The 20664-nt window shown below is 43.7% G+C and overlaps 1 protein-coding gene across 3 annotated transcripts in view; it reads right to left on the minus strand.

Moving 5' to 3' along the window:
- lims2 (LIM and senescent cell antigen-like domains 2) overlaps positions 1-20664 on the minus strand; it is a gene marked incomplete at its 3' end in the record, with an annotated part of 66605 nt that overhangs the window by 15516 nt on the left and 30425 nt on the right. For all 3 annotated transcript variants that reach the window (XM_080752702.1, XM_080752701.1, XM_080752700.1), the window contains 4 exons: positions 2868-3027; positions 1123-1189; positions 877-997; positions 136-285 (listed from right to left, as the gene is read on the minus strand). In XM_080752702.1, the coding sequence (XP_080608828.1) occupies positions 136-285; positions 877-997; positions 1123-1189; positions 2868-3027 (498 nt within the window). Of the gene's footprint in view, positions 1-135; positions 286-876; positions 998-1122; positions 1190-2867; positions 3028-20664 lie in introns of those variants that run through there.

The following is a 20664-nucleotide window of genomic DNA, read 5'->3' on the forward strand; positions in this document are numbered from 1 at the left end:
GACTCCGGATAAGCGGACGAAGATGGATGGATGGATGGATGGATGGGTGTGTGTTTGTTAGGGATGGGACGATAATCGATATTATCGTTTATCGTGATAAGAAACGATAATCGTATCGTATCGTGTGCACTGTACCCGCAGTTGTTACAGTTGAAGTGGTCAGGGTGGTATGGGTCGTTCTTGAAGAGCAGCGGCTGCTCCTCGATGATGGCGTGACACTTCTGGCAGACGTACTTGCCCAGACCGCGAGCCTTCTCCCTGTTGTGGCACGGGCGGCACAGGTGCCTGAGAGAGAGAGAGAGAGAGAGAGAGAGAGAGAGAGAGAGAGAGAGAGAGAGAGAGAGAGAGACTGTCCTATCAATAAAGGCATAAAAGCCCAAAAAAAATATCTTAAAAGAAAATAGCAGACGTCCAAGCTCACAGCGAGGCACAAAGTGACGTGCTGTCACAGCCCTCCTCCGATACACAGAGTGATATTTTGTATCATATAATGACCATTAAATGAGGACCAATTATTTGAAGAAAGGTAGTAATGGGAGACGTGGTCCTTTCAGTGAAATATTATTACAATTAAAGGCATAAAAAATGTTTCTAAAACCACAGAGAAGGTTTTATTCTTATGGAGAGGATTACAGTGAGAGCAAGAGTTCTGCTTTATCTTTCTATTTCAGTCAGATATTAAGTCACGGATAGGTTGAAAGCTATGTTTATTTTTTTATTTTTTTATTTAAGCATGTACCGTGAACACCTTTGGCTGCGATAAAGGTTATACTGACAGATATCTGATTACTAGTGACACCAGGTAATTAGTAACACAAACAATCAAACTTATTGCAACTCATCACGTGGAGCTGCCGATGTCACACTGACACTTACCTGCCGGCGTTCTTGACAAAGCCCACGTCGGCCAACACGGCCTGGCAGATGTCACAGCAGAAACAGTCCGGATGCCAGCTCTGGTTCATGGCCTTGATGACACGGCCAATGATGAACTCCCCTGGACATTCAGACATTAGTCATTTTATATCATCATCATCATCATTAAACACTATGCTGCGTGCCATAATGTTATTTTGTATTTATTCGCGATTGTTTCATGACACTGCAGTTGCAGGCACTCACCACACTGGTGGCAGCAGGGAGCAAACAGCATCTGGAAATCGTGCTCACAGTACTTCCTGCCTTCGAACTGCAGAAGAAGAACGATATGCACATTAGAATAAAAAATACAAATATTCTTTATGTGTCTACGGTACATACATCAAAATACAACTATAAATATTTGATTAGAATAAAACTATAAGCATTATATGTTTGAGTTTACTAGTAAGACGCCTCAGCCCTATATATGGGCATAAATGGGATTTGTTCCCCTGGCATCCCAGGGATCTCCTTATCTCCATATATGGGCATAAAAGGTTTTTGTTCCCCCTGGCATCACAGGGATCTCTCTAACAGGGCATCATTCATATTGATGACATCAGGGAACTCCATATATGGGCATAAAATGGATTCTGTGTGACATCACAGTGAAGCCAGAGTGTGATATCAGTGTGGCAAACCCATTCTGGTAGAGTGGTTCCACTGTCATCACAGTGACATCAGAGCATGATGTCAGAGCGGCAAACTCATAGACACGTCTACACAGACGCGAACAAGGTGTGCCGTTTCTCATGGTAAACTGCGACCTTCGGTCGCAATCAGTTCAACCTCTTTTCAAAACAGCAGTCCAGAGACAAAAACATGTCTCTGAGTCTAGGCAGGTAGCTTTGATCACATGCACACAGACACAGGCAGCTTGCCTTTGATGCAGCTATTGAAAGATGGTCTGTGGGCTCTCAGGGGCCTGCTGGAGAGCCATGTGGTGTTGTTGTTTCACGTTTCAGTGACTATTGATTGGCTTTACTGGAAGCAACAAGCCATCTACATCTCTTGACCTCTCTCTCTCTCTCTCTCTCTCTCTCTCTCTCTCTCTCTCTCTCTCTCTCTCTCTCTCTCTCTCTCTCTCTCTCTCTCTCTCTCTCTCTCTCTCTCTCTCTCTCTCTCTCTCTCTCTTAACCTTAAAAAGGATGAGGTGCTTTAATGCCTAAATGGAAACGCTTCCCCCACTGTGACAGAGTTGCTCACCACACCAGTGGTGTAAAGTAAGTAGTAGGCCTACCTTTACTCAAGTACTGTACTTAATTAAAATGTTTAGATACCTTTTCTTCACTGGAGTATTTCCAATTTCCATTACCTTTACTCCACTATATCTCAGTGGCAAATATTGTACTTTTACTCCACTATAATTATTTGACACCTTTAGATAGAGAATTTGAGATTATCGCAAAACATACATTAACCACTTCAGCATGTACATACGTATATGTACTGCAGCTATTCTAAAAACGCCTTCTAACGGCCGGACTACTCCAAGGCTTTTCACGTGTGTAGAATTTACTGGTGCACACACAGCGCGTTTGGAAAGATCCAATATACAGTATATCAATGATATTGGCAACACCAGGCTCACGGATACGCGTACGTTTGCTGGTGTAGTCCGGTCGTAAATCCTGACTTAAGTTTTCTGAAAAACAGATTTGAATTCAAAAGATGACATTAGCTCTTGCTATATAGCAACAGCTAATGTTACTCAAAGGTGTTCCCGGACTGAAAGGTACCAGGGGCCCTATGTTTGTCCAAGCTACACCCTAAACCCCTGAAGTTCTTTGCCTTTTTTACAATTTTTAACATTTGGCCGATCTACATTGACACGTTGTGAGCTTGTAGATCAGTTATTTGAAAATAGGCAAAGTTTAGGGGTTTAGAGTTTAGCATGGATGAAAATAGGGCCCCAGGTCTAAATGGGTTAAGTAAAAGTGTCTCACCTCATAGAAGAGTCCTTCGGGGAACTGCTGGAAGCACTGAGCGCAGACGAAGCACTGCTCGTGGTACAGCTCGCCGTTGCTGTTGACGATCTTCTCTGCCGGGGCGAAGCCACTCTTGCAGCGCTCGCACATGGCGTTGGCCAGAGCGTTGGCCATGTTGCTGCAACGACAGGATGAGAGGAGAGCACACGTTTTACTCATCTGCAGCGGTGCAACAGTTTAATCGAGGAAAAGAATAAGGATTACAATACAATCATCGTTGATTGGTAATTTAAAAAAATAATAGATGAGGAATAAATCTGCCTTTTGGGCACATTTTCTAAATGTGGCAAAAGCGTTCAAAAGTAGTGGTGACAGCCGATCTGCAGGCTGACAAGATGGGCTATTTTCACTACTTTTGCATAAAAGGTAAATGGTGCATAGTCAGAGTCTTGCTCAAGGACTCTTAGATACTAACTCTGGGGGAGCCCGGGATCGGACTGGGAACCCTCCATGTTCTAATGACGGTTTCTCTACCCCTGAGCCACTGCCGCCCCCTTGCATCAGTTGTGTGACAAGTATATAATAGAGCTTCAGATTTGTTGATATACTGTATATGGAACACTAGCCATTGACTGATCATTGAAATAAACATGCTCAGAAAATGCATTGGGCAGATTGTGGGATACGAACCCTTTTCAAGTGGGCCCTTATCCAGAGAAGGTTTGGAAGCGCTGTTCTAGACCAGTGGTTCTCAAAATGTTAGTCACAACGCCTCAAAATGCTATTTTCACAATATATCTGTGGAACCGAATCAAACTAAAATGTAATGCCTCAACTCCTAAAATTCCAAGTTGTTGTCAGGGTGGAGGGTCCCCCGTTCATGTATGATTATTTTGAAGGTCCTGGCCCGGAAAGTTTGAGAACCACTGCTTTATACCACTGCTTGTTGTCATAAAAACAGCTGGGATAGGTAGTCAGAATGAGATATGACAGCTCATTTTGGTTCCGCTCATCCCAACGCTGGGATGTTGGAAGATGGGAGAGCCTTTCCACAAACTGACCCATAAGTAATGAATTATCACTGTATCAGCTTTCTGTGTGTGAGTGTGCACGTGAGTGACTGAGTGTGTGTGTGTGTGTGCGTGCGTGCGTGTACATGGCAGAAAGCAGACGTCTGGCTTGGCAACTCAATTTGGTGTGCTCCACTCCCAGATTTAATGAAAAGAGAGCGCCTGTTAAACTAGCCAATAATTGTACAGTATCTGCCAAGGAGCTCCACGTCCCAAAAACCATGCGCTGTAAACAACAACGTGTGAACAAATTATGATGATAGCGAGGATATCTCACAGTGTGTGTGTGTGTGTGTGTGTGTGTGTGTGTGTGTGTGTGTGTGTGTGTGTGTGTGTGTGTGTGTGTGTGTGTGTGTGTGTGTGTGTGCGCACGTGCGTGAGTTCAAATCAGGGCAGCGCTGGGTGTTGAAAAAACTGTCTAGATAGTGTTTCTCAACCACTGGCTCTGGGCCCATGTTTTGACCGGGTCAAGGAACGTGTTCAACAGATGTGGGGAATTTTGAACTAAGCACACAGTTCTCAAAATGGGTCCCGGACCCCTATAAGGGTCCTTGAGAGGACTCCAGTGGGGCCCCCCAGCAAAACACGGAACAAAACACAGCGGCTAGCCATTACTAATAGATTGAGCATGAAATGTTCACAATCACCAGGCAATGACACCTAGAGGCTATACGGCACAGAGAGAGAGATTGAGAGAGAGAGAGAGAGAGAGAGAGAGAGAGAGAGAGAGAGAGAGAAAGACAGAGAGAGAGAGAGAGAGCCAGAGAGAAAGAGAGACAGAGACAGACAGACGAAGAGAGAGTGAGAGTGAGAGTGAAAGAGGAGGTAGACTATTTTCTGTCTGCTTTGTTTAAAAGGTCAGAATTCCAAAGAGTGTCCAGGCAACTGTGACACATGCACGCACATATGCACGCACGCACGCATGCACAAACACGCACACACACACACAAGACCATGTAAGGTGTTCAGCGTTCGATGCCATCCATCCATACTGACTGTGTTACATCATTGTGTGTGTGTGTGTGTGTGTGTGTGCGTGCGTGCGTGCGTGCGTGCGTGCGTGCGTGCGTGCGTGCGTGCGTGCGTGCGTGCGTGCGTGCGTGTGTGCGTGTGTATGTGTGTGTGTGCGTGTGTGTACATTCCCCATCAGCCTCTGCTCTGTTGCTCCACAGCAGCACAAGCGTTTTAATGATGTCGGCCAAGAGTATAGTCACACCAGGGGCCACATTGTACAACCCAGCTTACCTACTTTTGTATGGCACTGCCACTATGGTACGACTGAGTATTACGAGAAAAAAACCCATAAAAAGATAATATTATGGAGATATGAGCTTTCTACCCGACACGGGTAGAAAGCAATTCACACATTCTGTGGTTCTCAACCTTTTCAGGCTGCAAAAATAATCATATTTTAACTTTGAACCTACATGCTCTCTACATGCTCACAACGCCTCTTGTTGCGAGGCGTTGTGAGCATGTAGATCAGCTATTTTCACAATCTCTGTCTCTAATATTTGACAATCTGGCCAATGTTTACTATGTCCTTTAGAGGTATTAAAAAGACAGACAGACAGACAGACAGACAGACAGACAGACAGACAAGAGGAGACATCAGCCATATAAGCTTGATCACAGCCCGGAACAATCACTTTACTCAATTGAGGCTTTTAGCAGCCGCTCTTATCCAGAGCCACTTGTAAAGTTCAAGGTAAGTCATTAACCACTTATACTTGTGTCTTACAACGGTGTTGCACAGCGAGAACGTGAGCTTGTGAGCTTCAAGATCATCTTTGAAACCTTTTAAAGAGTTTTTCGCCTGAAATGACATGACACCCAAAATAGCGACACCAGGCCGAGAGAGAGGTTAAGGGGTGAACGATGGGAGACGGGGGAGCTTTCACAGCTTTCTGACCGTAGGTTCTTTGCCGTATTGCTTAGTGTTCCCTGATTTTGCTTAGCAAGCATGCACCAAATTCAGCGCCAAGAGTAACTGTATTCCATTCATGCAAAAAATAAGTAAGGGAGGCCCAATTCCTGTCCGACATGGCTGCTGTGCATTAGATAGAGCCTATTATAGCACTCTCACCACATTGACACAAGATGCTGCATCAACGTGTACACTACAGTATAGCCTCCATCTGGCTCTGGTCTTCACGCTGCTGCGTGCGTTCACCCTCTTATCACATCCATATTGTTCTGCTCCGCCGCCACGCCCCTGTCTGGACCCAATGCTCATGAACCCTGAGCCCTACCCCTGCCCAGAGGCGTCAACTTGGTATGGCAAGGTATGGCAGCTGCCATACCTTGGCTACAGGGGGAAAAAATTAAATGCACTTCTTAAAATAAATATATCATGTTTGTTGCTAAGGTATGGCGACATGACTGGCGTCTGGCACGCAAGACACCAGTCAGTCATGTTGCCATACCTTAGCTTTTGCTGAACTGACGCAACTGGCCATTCCTCAAAGAATGCTGGGAGGAAGTGACACATCCCTTGGGCATTTTCTACCCCACCTCTCTCTCTCACACACACACGCACATATGCACACACACAAACACATGCGCGCGCGCACACACACACACACACACACACACACACACACACACACACACACACACACACACACACACACACACACACACACACACACACACACACACACACACACACACACACAACACATGCGCGCGCACACACACACACACACACTCCCTAACTCTCGACTACTCTCCCTCGCCCATCCTCACACAACAGGACTTATAAGGAGATGTGGAATCTTAAACAAAATTCCACTTAAGCGACCACAATCATTCGCTTCCGACCGAACAGAGCTATGCGATGGTCTGAGTCACAAATAGCGAGATGTAGAAGGACGATATGAAGGCTAAAAAGTGGACAGGGGGACGTGGTGAACCCATGACCCTTGGGGTTCACCGCAGTGTGCTGCTCGGTGACTATGATTGGAGGCTGGCTGTCAACACATGTATGTCCCAGAGTGGAGCCGAACTGTCCCAACGTCCTCCCTGCTCATACTGGCCTCTTCTGTTTGGAGTAACTAGAAGTAGGGATGGGACGATAAGCCATATTATCGTTTATCGTGATAAAAAACACTCATGATAATCGTATCGTGGAGATTTAATGTATTGTGATATCGTCCTTCGTTATGCACTGGGATCAATTCACCTTTTATTTGCCGAGCTGCATATCCAGTACCACTTGAACCCTCTATAATTGGCACTTGATACAGTCTTTTTTTCACTCTCTATCGAATGTCTTTGCCAAAAAATAGCAGCTTGTAGATCGGCAATTTTTTGGCAAATGTACCGCCCCAGGAAAATGGATTTTGATTATCGCGATAATATCGCAAATCGCGTTTTCTTTTGTCACAATAATCGTGATGTTGTCTTACTTGTAGTAATCCTTATCGTGCCTTTTGCTAAGGTATGTCTTGCAAGAAACCAGTCATGTTGCCATACCTTAGCTTTTGCTGAACTGACGCCACTGCCCCCACCGTAAAGCGTCTCTGTTCTACTCCTCCCGCCCAACACTCCCTGCTGACGGGTGTCGCCCCCAGCCTGTAGGAATACGTATGCGTGCAACGATAAACGGATGCACATCAGTGGATTTTTTCGGGCCGCGACCACCAAAATAATCATATTTTAACTGGGGACCCCCCACCTTGACGAGCACTAACAGTTGAGGCATTACATTTTGAATAACACGGTTATATAGTGAAAATAGCAGATCTACATGCTCACAATGCCTCGCACAATTTCTGCCTCTAATGTTTGACATTTTGGGCAATATTTAATTTGTCATTTTACAGGTATTAAAAAGTCCTTAAATTGTCACTTTAGAAATGTGCAGATATACCCTCGATAGTCTATACACTTAAACTTTGTTGGGTTGTTTACTGTTGAGCGAGAAAACAATGTTGCACATTAAGTTAATCATCTGGGGACCCCCCAAAACAATTTGGGGACCCCCCTGGGGGTCCCGACCCACAGGTTGAGAAACACTGGATTAGATTAGATTTTTTTACAGCGTGGCTCTGCAGGCGGCGAACGGTCTATTATTATACGTGTGTTTATGTCCAGAACTAATCTTGCAAACAGCTGCAAAGAGCCAAACGCCTTGCCAGTCGGCTAACTTAGTAGTAGTACCTCCGCTAATTTGGAGCCATACCCCCCTTCCCAAGATCCACATGATTTGATTATTTTTGTGTGTGTGTGTGTGTGTGTGCGTGCGTGCGTGCGTGCGTGCGTGTGTGCGTGCGTGTGTGTGTGAATGTTTTTTTTGCAGCTGGGCAATTGTCCTGCAGTCTCTATTTGTATTTATAATAATCACCGTTTCATTTTGACCAAAATTGAGACATAATTAGCACTAGGGATGGGATGATAAGAAAATTTCATATTACGATTAGTAACCAAAGAAATCACGATTTTACAATATTATCGCAAAATATCCCCAACATCCATTATCCAGGGGCGGAACATGTGCCAAAAAATAGCAGATCTACACGCTCACAATGCGTCGCAACTTGTTGTGAGTTTGTAGATCGGCTATTTTTTGGCAAAGAGGTTTGGTAGAGAGTGAAAAAAAGACTGTATGACTATCAAGTGCATATATTACAAGTACATTTTACCAATAGAGGGTTTAAGTGGTACTGGATATGCAGCTCGGCAAATAAAAGGTTAATTGATCCCAGTGCATGACGGAGGACGATTTCACGATAAATTAAATCTCCACCATACGAGATCGTGTTTTTTATCACGATAAACTATACTATCGCTTATCATCCCATCCCTATTGAGCACTGGTGCCTGCATACTGCAGAATATTGTGTCCCCATTCATCTCATGCACACTACGTAGACACCCAGCTCAACACAACCATGAGAAATATAACTAGCCTTCATTTTACATAAGTATCTTCTGAAGTTCTGTTGTATTCAATGCTAGTCTGGCCAATTCAAATACTCATATCTCGAAATTACAACTGATTTTTAGTTTGGAGATCACTTGCCTAGCGGTTTGACGACTTTGTCATTCACGCCGCGTCTATCGCTACAATTAGTTTGTTGGTAGATCTGCACTGATCTCAGAAATAGCCCCTATGGAATCCTCAAGATTGAAATCAGTCCCCAAGACTGAGAACTTTAACCCCTGGGAACATGCATGACCCCTGCTTCATCGACAACCATAATGAGGATTCAGTGTTTATTTGTAACTATAGAGTAGTGGTTGCCTGATGACAAGCGGTACTTACACATTGTTCTTTTCGTTGTTATCTCTGGAAATGGGTGGAAAAATATATATTCATGGGTTGCATTTGTAGTCCTACACCGGCCATGTTGAGGACCAACACAGGTGTTCTGATTCAGACAAATAGAAACACCTGTGTTGGTCCTCAGCATGGCCGTTTAGGACTACAAATGCAACTCATGAATAGCCCTATATGCTTTGTACAAAAAAAGTCTATAGGACTTAAGTGGTTGAAGTAGTCTCACTATTCTCACTATATAAGTGATTGTGATATTTCTGTGCACACACACAACAGTCCCAAATACATTTTGGTTATGTAATTTGACTAGTAAACTAAAAATCATTAAGTAGATGCATTAATACCAATGGTACATGTAAAACACAGACACACACACACACACACACACACACACACACACACACACACACACACACACACACACACACACACACACACACACACACACACACACACACACACACACACACACACACACACACACACACACACACACACACACACACACACACACACACACACAGCACAAGCAGATATCCTACGTTACTGCATAATGTGACATGCTGTCCAACCCTTGCTAGTCTCCGGCAGACATACTTGGCATGCCAGTTGGCATATTTCACTTTGCATAACAAACTCCCCCCTGGCACTAAAATAGCACTCACTTCATCCTCGCGGCCTCGCTTCGGCCCAGAGGCCGGCGGTGTGGTGAGCTGAGCGCAATCCCCAGCTAGACAAACACAACACCTGGGACAAGCTTTAGAAGAGCAACTCCATTGTAAAGCCCTCTCCAAGCTCCAACCAATACACCAGAATTCCTCACATTATGTAACCAGGGCTAATCTTAGAAAACACAACCCAGATGGACTCCATAAACAACTTAAAAATTTGATAAAATAAACTAAAATAAAAACTGTCTGGGCAGGGCGGATCTCACGTCGACTTGCCGTATTTGATGAATAAGTTTTATATCAGAATGTTATAACTTAAAAGCTAGGGTAAGTGATTGTCTTTGGTTAAAATAAGTGTTAAATGACTCTACAGTATATTGATATAGAGACAGTACTCATTTTTCAATAAGAGTGTTTGTTCAGACTAACAGCAGTCTCCATGTTTCTCCGGCTCTTTACTAAAACATACTACAACATTTGTTTTCTGTTCGGGATACCGGTTTTAGCCAATCAGGATATGAAACTCAGACAGGATACAGCTTAAACAAGTGAACTTTGAAGTGATGACTCAAAAATGGTCACTCTCCCCTGATTGGCTGACATTTTGACACCTACAGTATATAGGCCTAGGTTTCTGTTTATTAAAGTGGAGAGACAAGGATACCCCTGTGATTGGACAAACACAATAGCAATGATTACTATCAAAATATAGCGTTTTAACAAAAACCTTATCACTTGCCCAAAGTATAAGTGAGATCCTAAGTGGACAGACCTCCGCATAGGCCTTCCTTAACTCCAAATAAAAAGACACACAAACCCTCCATTTAATCACTTTAACCCCATCATCCATATTCAGGGGGGAGGAAATAGCAGATGTACAAGCTCACAATGTGTCCCAACGTGACACACTGTGAGCTTGTACATCGGCGAGTAGAGGGGTTTAAGTGGTTAGATCATGGCATTTGATTTTTGACTATATTGTAACAGCCGTCTTGTCTTTACAGTGACAAGTTCTCCCGTGAATCAACATTCAAAGTGGCGAGGGAGAGCAAGCCAAAAAATTATAATCCTCCACATTAATTAATAAAACTCTGATGATGATTTCGGCAGGGGCGTCACAAGGGGGGGGGGGGGGGGGGGACAGTGGGACTGAGTTACTAGGGCCCAAGGTGGAGGGGCCTTAATTATTTAGTACTTTAGCTATTGAAAAATAGCAGATATACAAGCTCACAGTTTAGCACTGAGTGCTGCGCTGCGAGCTTGTAGATTTATTTTTGAAAAGTCGTGAAAATGTGTGCAAATCTTTGAATATGCATTTTTAGAGTGAACGTTTTTAACTCAAATTTTGCTTCTGGGGGTCCCTGGAACGAAATATTTTGAGATGGGGGTCCGTGGCCAAATACATATCATTTTGGGGGTCCTTCACATGAAAAAGTTTGAGCACCACTGACATAGGTTTTTCAAAAAAACCTTAGAAGGATTTGAAATATTCAAAGACTTTTCACGATTTAAAAAAAATAGCAGATCTACAAGCTTGCAGCGCGGCACTGTGAGCTTGTATATCTGCTATTCTTCAATAATTAAAGCACAAAATAAAGTCTGTGAATCCTTGTACCCAGGGCCCAGAAGTTGGTGCATCAGCCCTGTCTGTGTTTACTTACAATCGGGCATAAAAGTCACAGAACTCCTTGTAGACCTTCACGTCGCTCTTCCGCCTCTGGGTCTTGGAGACGGGCACCTCGTCCTCCCCCCCGCCGCCGCCGTTCATCTCCCCTGCGGGACGATACGGGACGTCCGGGGCCTCTCCGTCCTCAGGGATGGAGGGGGGCATCGCGCGGCCGTTTATTTCCATTGCTTAACCAGTTATAGTTCCAGAACGGATATATGATGATGATGATGATGGCACTCCTCCCAAATCCCAATACCAGCCAAATAGATCCAAATAGATCCCTGTGTCTTGGTGGCGATACTTCGATCCTTTCAGTCCTAAGCAGAGCGTTAGCCGGTCTGTGTTGTTGTGTCTGTGTGTGTGTGTGTGTGTGTGTGTGCGTGTGTTGAAGGGGAGAGGAGTTGTGCTTCACACACAACTACCAGAAGACTGACTCCTGCACTGGGAAGCACCGTGGATGTGAGTTCCTCTCTCCCTCTCCCTCTCTCTCCCTCTCCCTCTCCCTCTCCCTCTCTCTCTCTCTCTCTCTCTCTCTCTCTCTCTCTCTCTCTCTCTCTCTCTCTCTCTCTCTCTCTCTCTCACACCCACCCACCTCCCTCCCTGTTCTCACATTTAGTCCTCACTTTCCCATGCTCTCTCTCTCTCTCCCTCTCTCTCTCTCTCTCTCCCTCTCTCTCTCTCTCTCTCTCTCTCTCTCTCTCTCTCTCTCTCTCTCTGCTGTCACACTGCACTGTCTATTCTTAGGTGGTTACTCAAATTAAAGTGGCCACCCTGACGCCTCCTGCCGGGAACCACACACAGAGGTCAACGTGCCACTGGACAGACGTACACACAACACACACATGCGCGCACCGGCTTTTAACTCGCAAGGATCTGATTTGCAAGGGCGGGATGTTTTCACTTAAGATCGAGCTGTCTTAGCTCTCTGTGCGTGCATGCGTGCGTGCGTGCATGTGTGCCTGCGTGTGTGTGTGTGTGTGTGTGTGTGTGTCAGCTCTCTGGGATATCTGACAGCGTGGCTCCAGTTTGGGTGTTGAGAGTGCACACACACACACACACACACACACACACACACACACACACACACACACACACACACACACACACACACACACACACACACACACACACACACACACACACACACACACACACACACACACACACACACACACACACACACACACACACACACACACACACACACCGTTCACTGTGTCTCATAGAAAGAGACCTTTGTTTACCTCCGTCCAAGCTGTGGTGCTAGAAGAACTTAAAGGTTTTACTTAAGTAAAAGTATCACTGCCACAAAGTGAAACACACAGCAACAGCTGGAGCTAAATGGTGTGTATTCTCCATTCATACTAGAGTCAAAGTACAGAAGCATTGGCATCAGAATATTACTTCCAGCAGCAAAGTAAAACTCTGCACATTTTTGCAAATGTGTCAAACCATTTCTACTAGATCTGCTATTTTTAAGTTACCTGTAAGTAATAGAATAGGGCTTAATTGGTCAACGCATGTTTTGTAATAGCTAATAATCTAAATCTACAAAGTAACTAACGTTTTCAAATATGACACTGCTCCTACAGATTTTGGCCTAAAATCACGCAAAGCGGTACACAGTATCTCTAGAGTCATGTCATCAACATGCATCTGTCCCATTTAGCGCCACCATCAGGCCAATTTTTGCAAAACACGTTTTTGAACACTGCTCCTATACATTTTGGCCTAAAATCACGCAAATTGTTTGGCAAATCACAACCTCCGTCCCTGATTTCTCACATGCCCCTCTTATATCGCCACCATCAGGCCGATTTTTGCAAAACACATTTTTGAACACTGCTCCTACAAATTTTGGTGTAAAATCACACAAAGTGGTACACAGTATCTCTAAAGTCATGTCATCAACATGGATCTGTCCCATTTCCCATATGCCTCCTGATTGGCTACAATTGCCTTCTAAAGTTTGTGTATGCGACGTGGCGGTCACTTATCTCCCGATTAGGGAGTCTTACTGGTTGTAGTGGAGTAAAAAGTACAACATTCACTCATTGAAGTAAAGTAAAAGTACCCCGAAAAGTGTTACTTAAATGCGACACTTGAGTGAAAGTACTTTCCACCACTGAAAGCTGGAGTGCTCTCCCTCCGGTTCTCCACTCCGCAGCATAAACACGGAGCAAATAACATGTCAGGCTAACAGATGCCAAAAATCACGCACTGTTAGATGCATCCCAGCTGAGCCATAGATGGACGCGCCAATCATTAACAGCGGGACAGATGTGCAGGACCCCCGTGACACGCTTTGGGCACGTTGCATTGATTATTGGAAATGTTTGGAATGCTTCAGAAGTGACATGATTAGGGATGGGACGATAAGCGTTGTTATCGTTTATCGTGATAAAAAACACTCACGATAATCATATCGTGGAGATTTCATTTATCGTGAAATCGTCCTCCGTCATGCACTGGGATCAATTCACCTTTTATTTGCCGAGCTGCATATCCGGTACCACTTAAACCCTCTATTGGTAAAACGTACTATTAATATACATACTTGATAGTCTTTTTTCACTCTCTACCAAATCTCTTAGTCAAAAAAATAACTGATCTACAAGCTTACAACGCATCGCGTTGCGACACGTTGTGAGCTTGTAGATCAGCCTTTTTTTATTTTTGGAAATGTTCCGCCCAGGATAATGGATTTTGATTGTCGCGATAATATCGTAAATCACGATTTCTTTTGTCACAATAATCGTGATATGACATTTTCATATCGTCCCATCCCTATGTGTGTCATGTGGAGACAATAACTATATTTAGGGTTAGGGTTAGGGTTTCTAGTCCTTTGTTTTGTGTGCTTTTGTGCTTTTTGTGTGTGTGTGTGTGTCTGCGTGCGTGCGTGCGTGCGTGCGTGCGTGCGTGCGTGCGTGCGTGCGTGTGTTCTTATATTACTATTCTTGAATATGAGAAATAGACATTTTCCTGGTCCTCACAAGATAAATTGTTATTTCATGGTTAAAAATTAGTTTTAGAGTTAGGTTGATAAGATTCAGGTTGGGGTTGGGGTTAAGATTAGGCATTTCGGGTTTGGGATTAGATCAGTTATTTTCGGCTTTAGGGTTCAGATTTAAAAATGGCAAATTATTTTTACATTGCCATTCATAAAACCCTCCTCACAAGTATAGTACAGTATATGTGTGTGTGTGTGTGTGTGTGTGTGTGTGTGTGTGTGTGTGTGTGTGTGTGTGTGTGTGTGTGTGTGTGTGTGTGTGCGTGTGCGTGACTGACTATCTGCATGACTCCATAATTCCACAAATAGATGCCCAGCTTGCCCTTAACTCCAAACTAGGTGCTGGCAGCTGCTGGTTTGTGTCTGTGCTTGTGCGTGTGCGTGTGCGTGTGCGTGTGTGTGTGTGTGTGTGTGTGTGTGTGTGTGTGTGAGACAGCACAATCATCAGTATACTTTGGATTCATGTCAATTTGTGTTTTCAGATATTTAACCACTTGAACAATACTTAATAAACTGGACCTTTCACTCTGTACTTAGTCTGCTCTTTTTTTCCCCTCTACACCAAACCTCTTTGCCGAAAATAGCCGATCTACACGCTCACGACGCCTCGCGCTGCGAGGCGTTGTGAGCTTGTAGATCTGCTATTTTTGACTAAAGTTCTCAGAATATAGACGTTAGGGTTCAAGTGGTTAACATAAAAAGGAGAAACAATGGAGGGCTGTTGTGAAACCCAACCCATGGAATTCCCTACTAGGATTTTTCCATGTTTCCCTTCTTCCAACACAGCAGAATGTGAGGTCCTGGAGTCTGACGTCATCTCTACCAAAACAATTCCCGTGCACTGCCAGGAGGAAGGTTCACGGTGGTTTGTGATGAGCCAGAAGGCTGCTATTAGGGAGAGGACGATATGAACATGTCAGATCACGATTATTGTGACCAAAGAAATGTGCGAATTCCAATATTATCGCGATAATCAAAATATCCCCAGCATCCATTATCCTGGCGGCGGAACATTTGCCAAAAGAGCTGGTAGATCGGCTATTTTTTGGCAAAGACTGCATATCAAGTATGTTAATTACAGGTCTGTTTTGACCAATTATAGATGGTTTAAGTGGTATACCGGATATGCAGCTCATAAAATAAAAGGTGTGGGCGCTGATGACGCGGAGGGAGAAACACGCCCCCAGCACCCACAGCGTCCCCCGGCGGGAATCGAACCCAGGACCTTTTAGCTGTGAGGCGAAGCGCTAACCACTGCGCCACCGTGCCCCCTCATTTTTTTATAGCGATTATCGTCTGCTATCTGCAAAGAGAAGCGGTCGCGGCACTTTAGCAGGGAGTTCCAGAGGGAACTGTCCTCAACATACTGGCATGGGAAATGACTGTTGAGTGACACGAGTACAAAGGACAGAGGGTGGGACAACAACAAAAAGGAAAAAACACAGGCTAAGTGTTCACTCTGTTTATGGTCCTCTGAGTGGCACAGAGAGAGAAAGACAGACAGAGAGAGAGGGGCACAGACAGAGAGGGAGACAGGGAGACAGACAGAGAGGGAGACAGGGAGACAGACAGGGAGAGAGAGGGGCACAGACAGAGAGGGAGACAGGGAGCCAGACAGACAGAGAGGGAGACAGGGAGACAGACAGAGAGGGAGACAGGGAGACAGACAGGGAGAGAGAGGGGCACAGACAGAGAGGGAGACAGGGAGCCAGACAGACAGAGAGGGAGACAGGGAGAGGGGAACGGAAGAGTCATAGAAGACAGAGTGAGACAGGCAGAGAGATGGAGTGAGAGAGAGGCTCCAACAGGCCACTAACACGCAACATTTTTCATTACTGCTAGGAATCTCTGTACTGTATGTATGTACTTAACATATTTCGAGAACCGCCCATCCGATCTACTTTGGACAGAGGAGGACCCTAGGAAGTGTAGTGTCCAGTGTGAAACTGATGGGACGAGCGTGGAAGGAACACGTTATTCCAACCGCTTCCTTTCCCCTCCATCAGGTGCCCCGGGTGGCCAGGGGGAGGCAGTATAGAAACCAGGATTACTGCATGTTTTTTGTGAGGGTACCTACCCAGAGAACATGCAAACTCCACACAGAAAGGCCCGTTCTTAACGGTCAGTTCACTTTTTTAAATGTGTCCCTGAAGAATTCCTGACAAGATTCCAGTTGCTCCCTCTGTCTCTTACCCCCCTGACAGGGTCGAGGCACATGGCCGGGGTCGGGGTCTGCCTGAGGTTTCTTCCAGTAAAGGGAGAGTTTTTCGTTGTCTGACTGTTGCATGAATTGCTTGCTCAGGGTGGGACAATATGCGGTCCCTGCTCTATTATCTAACCTGTCTTGGGACAACTTGAGGGTCCCTGGACCCCACAGAGACCTACTGGTGTATCAGACTGTTTCCAGTCAGCCAACATGCACAATATCAGCACCCTGACTCTGTTCAACCAGAATCATTAGGAGTCAGCAGGGGTCAAGGGGAGTCAGTAGTGAGGATGAGCACTTCCATACTTTCATGCTGCTATAGCTTTTGCCAGTTTTGCCATTGAGTGGCATATGATTGCATACCCTCTATATCACTGTTTCCCAAGCACTGGGTCTGGACCCTTTGTGGGTCGCAGACACATTTTTGTGGGTCCCTTCATTTTTGGTTTCCTACATTTTGTTTTGAATTATTATTATAATTTCTAAAAACGATTTTCATGAATAATAAAAAAAAAACTAAAACTTTTTCTAAGTAATTTCATTAATGAATAAAGCTAAAATCAAAGCAATCCTATAAATTAGAAAACAAATATTTAAGACTTGTGATCTTGTAGATCTGCTGTTTTCACTAGTTTGGGTCCCGGGCAAACATCTAATTTCTCTTTTGGGTCACAGGCTAAAAGGTTTGGGAACCACTGCTCTATATGGAAAGGTGCCATCAAAACCTGTCTGTTCTGCCCGGTTCTGCTCAGTGGCTTTAGCTATTGATCTGAACTTTGCACACGCCCATTGACCATTATCATGTGCCCATAACTACAATTTCTATTTTGTGCATCACAGCAATGGTCCCTCAAGGTCCACAGGCATCTTTGAGGGGTTCCAGGGGGTCCTCATTAAAAAAAAATTGTGATGTTTGAGGACCACATCCAGCTTTTTAGATGTAAAAAGTGTCTGTTCATATGTAAAGTAGTGGCTATAGCAGCTAACGCTGGTTGGTCTTATTTGGTCCATCAGGTCTATTCCTGACTCCACTGTCAGCCGACACCTCAAGTCAACAGGTGGCTGACGTCCACTGTCTGCTGTCTGTCTCTGTCTCCCATTTAGACCTGGAATTATTGTATTCTTTAGCTATTGAAAAATAGCAGATCTACAAGCTCACGGTGCTCAAAGACTTTTGACAAATGTTCACAATTTTTCAAAAATAGCAGATCTACAATTGTACATCTGCTATTTTTCAATAGTTAAAGCATAAAATGGTTAAAGTAATAACGCGTTCAGGTCTAAATGGCTTAATTAGGCTTTAACAATGTATAATCAATCGCATAGTTATTGATTATAAATAGTTATTATGAACAGGAGTTCTGCAGAGATCCTCTTCAAACCTACAGCACTGACTTACCTCCATCATAACTACACTACAACCCTGCCACTACACTGCCACCTAGAGGCTGAAACAGCACACTGGTTCTTAACAGCCTGTTCATCTTATGAGCCTTAAAGGGATATTCCACTTTCAAAAACACTTTTTGTCATTGTATGGTCTAATCAGGCTTGTATGAACACCCTGAACAGTTTTTAATTTTCTTCATTCAGTATTTAGATATTTGATGTAAAAGTTACCAGGCCCGGCACGCCCATGCCTCTCCCCACACACACTCATTGTAACTTCAAACTCCATTTTAACCATGATAGATTCATTAAAAATACCCATTATTTTTTCTGGTGACTCATAATACCCTCCTAGTACGTGAGCAGGCCGTGTTTTTTCCATAACGTTTTTCATGTATTTTTTATATATTTTTATTGTATTTAATTTTTTCCATTTTCACAAAGAATTATTAAAAATACATGAAAAACGTTATGGAAAAAACACGGCCTGCTCACGTATTAGGAGGGTAGTTTGAGTCACCAGAAAAGATAATGGGTATTTTTAATGAATCTATCATGGTTAAAATGGAGTTTGAAGTTACAATGAGTGTGTGTGGGGAGAGGCCCTGGGCCTGGAGGGCCAGATAACTTTTACATCAAATATCTAAATACTGAATGAAGAAAACTAAAAACTGTTCAGGGTGTTCATACAAGCCTGATTAGACCATACAATGACAAAAAGTTTTTTGAAAGTGTAATATCCCTTTAAACCCCCATAATCTTGAGAGTGTACAAATGGAACCAAATATTATGGTTAATTTGTACACTCTCAGAGTTACAGAACTGTTAAGGGTTCATTTGAAACCCCCTCAAGGAACCACTGCTATAAATTATCATCAAAGGAGCTATAGTCAACTTTTTCTTGAAAAACGGACGCTAAAATAAAAATAATGTTTCGAAAATATAAAAAAAAAGATTAAGCTTCATGTTTCTATTCAAAAATGTGTAGACTTTGTTTACATCCCTCTTCTATTCTTTTATATGGATTGATAAGGGATGTAAACAAAGTCAGGCTGACCAAAATGATTATTTTATCATTATTTTATGCTTTTTGTGGTCATTTTTGAATAGAAACACATATATGACGCTTAATCTTTTTTTTTTATATTTTCGAAATATTATTTTATTTTTTCAAAAAAAAGAAAAAAAGGCAAATGTTCTGCCCCAGGATAATGGATGGTTGGGATTATTTTGATTATCGCGATAATATCTTAAATCGCGATTTCTTTGGTCACAATAATCGTGATATGAAATTTTCACATCGTCCCATCCCTAAAGTACTACTCAAACCATGCCAGGAACTGTTCTTTGTCATGTCCTGCACTGACATTCAAAGTCACCTGAGGAATAGTTGCTCTTCTGTATTTCCTCGCATATTGCATTACGTATCACAGTCATCCATTGTGCACTTTGACCACACTCGTGTCAAACCTATACTTACTGATGATGCATTTCCCATGCAGTTCACGTATTAAAATGCAGAAGTCAAATTAGTCACTTGTTCCTGTTAAAACACTAGCATTTGATTCATGTTTTCCGTGGCGGAAACTCATCCTATCCATGTCCCAAATAAAGGCATACAGGTCATACAGTGGGCACTAGGGATGGGACGATATGAAAATGTCATATCACGATTATTGTGACAAAATAAATCGTGATTTATGATATTATTGCAATAATCAAAATCCATTATCCCGGGGCATAGAAGGAAGCATGAGGTCAGTCCGTTGTCTCCCCAGGTTGGCAGAGGGAGTGTAACGCCCAGGATTACATTCGATAATTGACACCAGGTGAAAAATGTGTTACAAAATCGTGGGATAAAAAATTAGAAAAAAAAAATATATATATATATATATATATATATATATATATATATTATCTATCTATAAATGCGACAAATCTCTGTCTGTCTGTCTGTCTGTCTGTCTGTGTGCGTGTATGTAATCCGTGTATCTCGAGAACCGTTCGTCCCACCGACTTCAGATTCGGCACGCGCGTTCCCCGCCGCGGCGCGGAGTGCAGTGCCGGGCCTCGGCCCGACCCGACGCGCGGTTTTCCCGAAGCGACGCGAAACGTTCGGAATCTCCTTATGCGGCACTGATTGTTGACATCAGGCTGTTCCGGAGGAAATCGGCGCAAGCGCTGACTCATTGTGACATCACTTCATAAAAGGCTCTGACATCACGTACACCACATGAGTCAACAAAAAATGCCATGGTTACGTATTCTGATGTTCCTATATGGGCATAAAAGGACACAGGCAAACATATGGTCAAAACGGATCTTATGACAACAGATATAATGGGGTTTGCATTAAAGAGTGGGGCATTCATTCCCTATTTCAAATTAGGCACGCGCGTTCCCCGCCATGGGCATAAAATGGATGCAAACAGACAGATACGGATATCTCCATATATGAGCATAAATGGACACAGGCAAACAGACGGTCAAAGATCTCCATATATGGGCATAAA

The sequence above is a fragment of the Nannobrachium achirus genome, assembly GCF_963921795.1.
Source record: "Nannobrachium achirus genome assembly, chromosome: 22".
NCBI lineage: Eukaryota > Metazoa > Chordata > Actinopteri > Myctophiformes > Myctophidae > Nannobrachium > Nannobrachium achirus.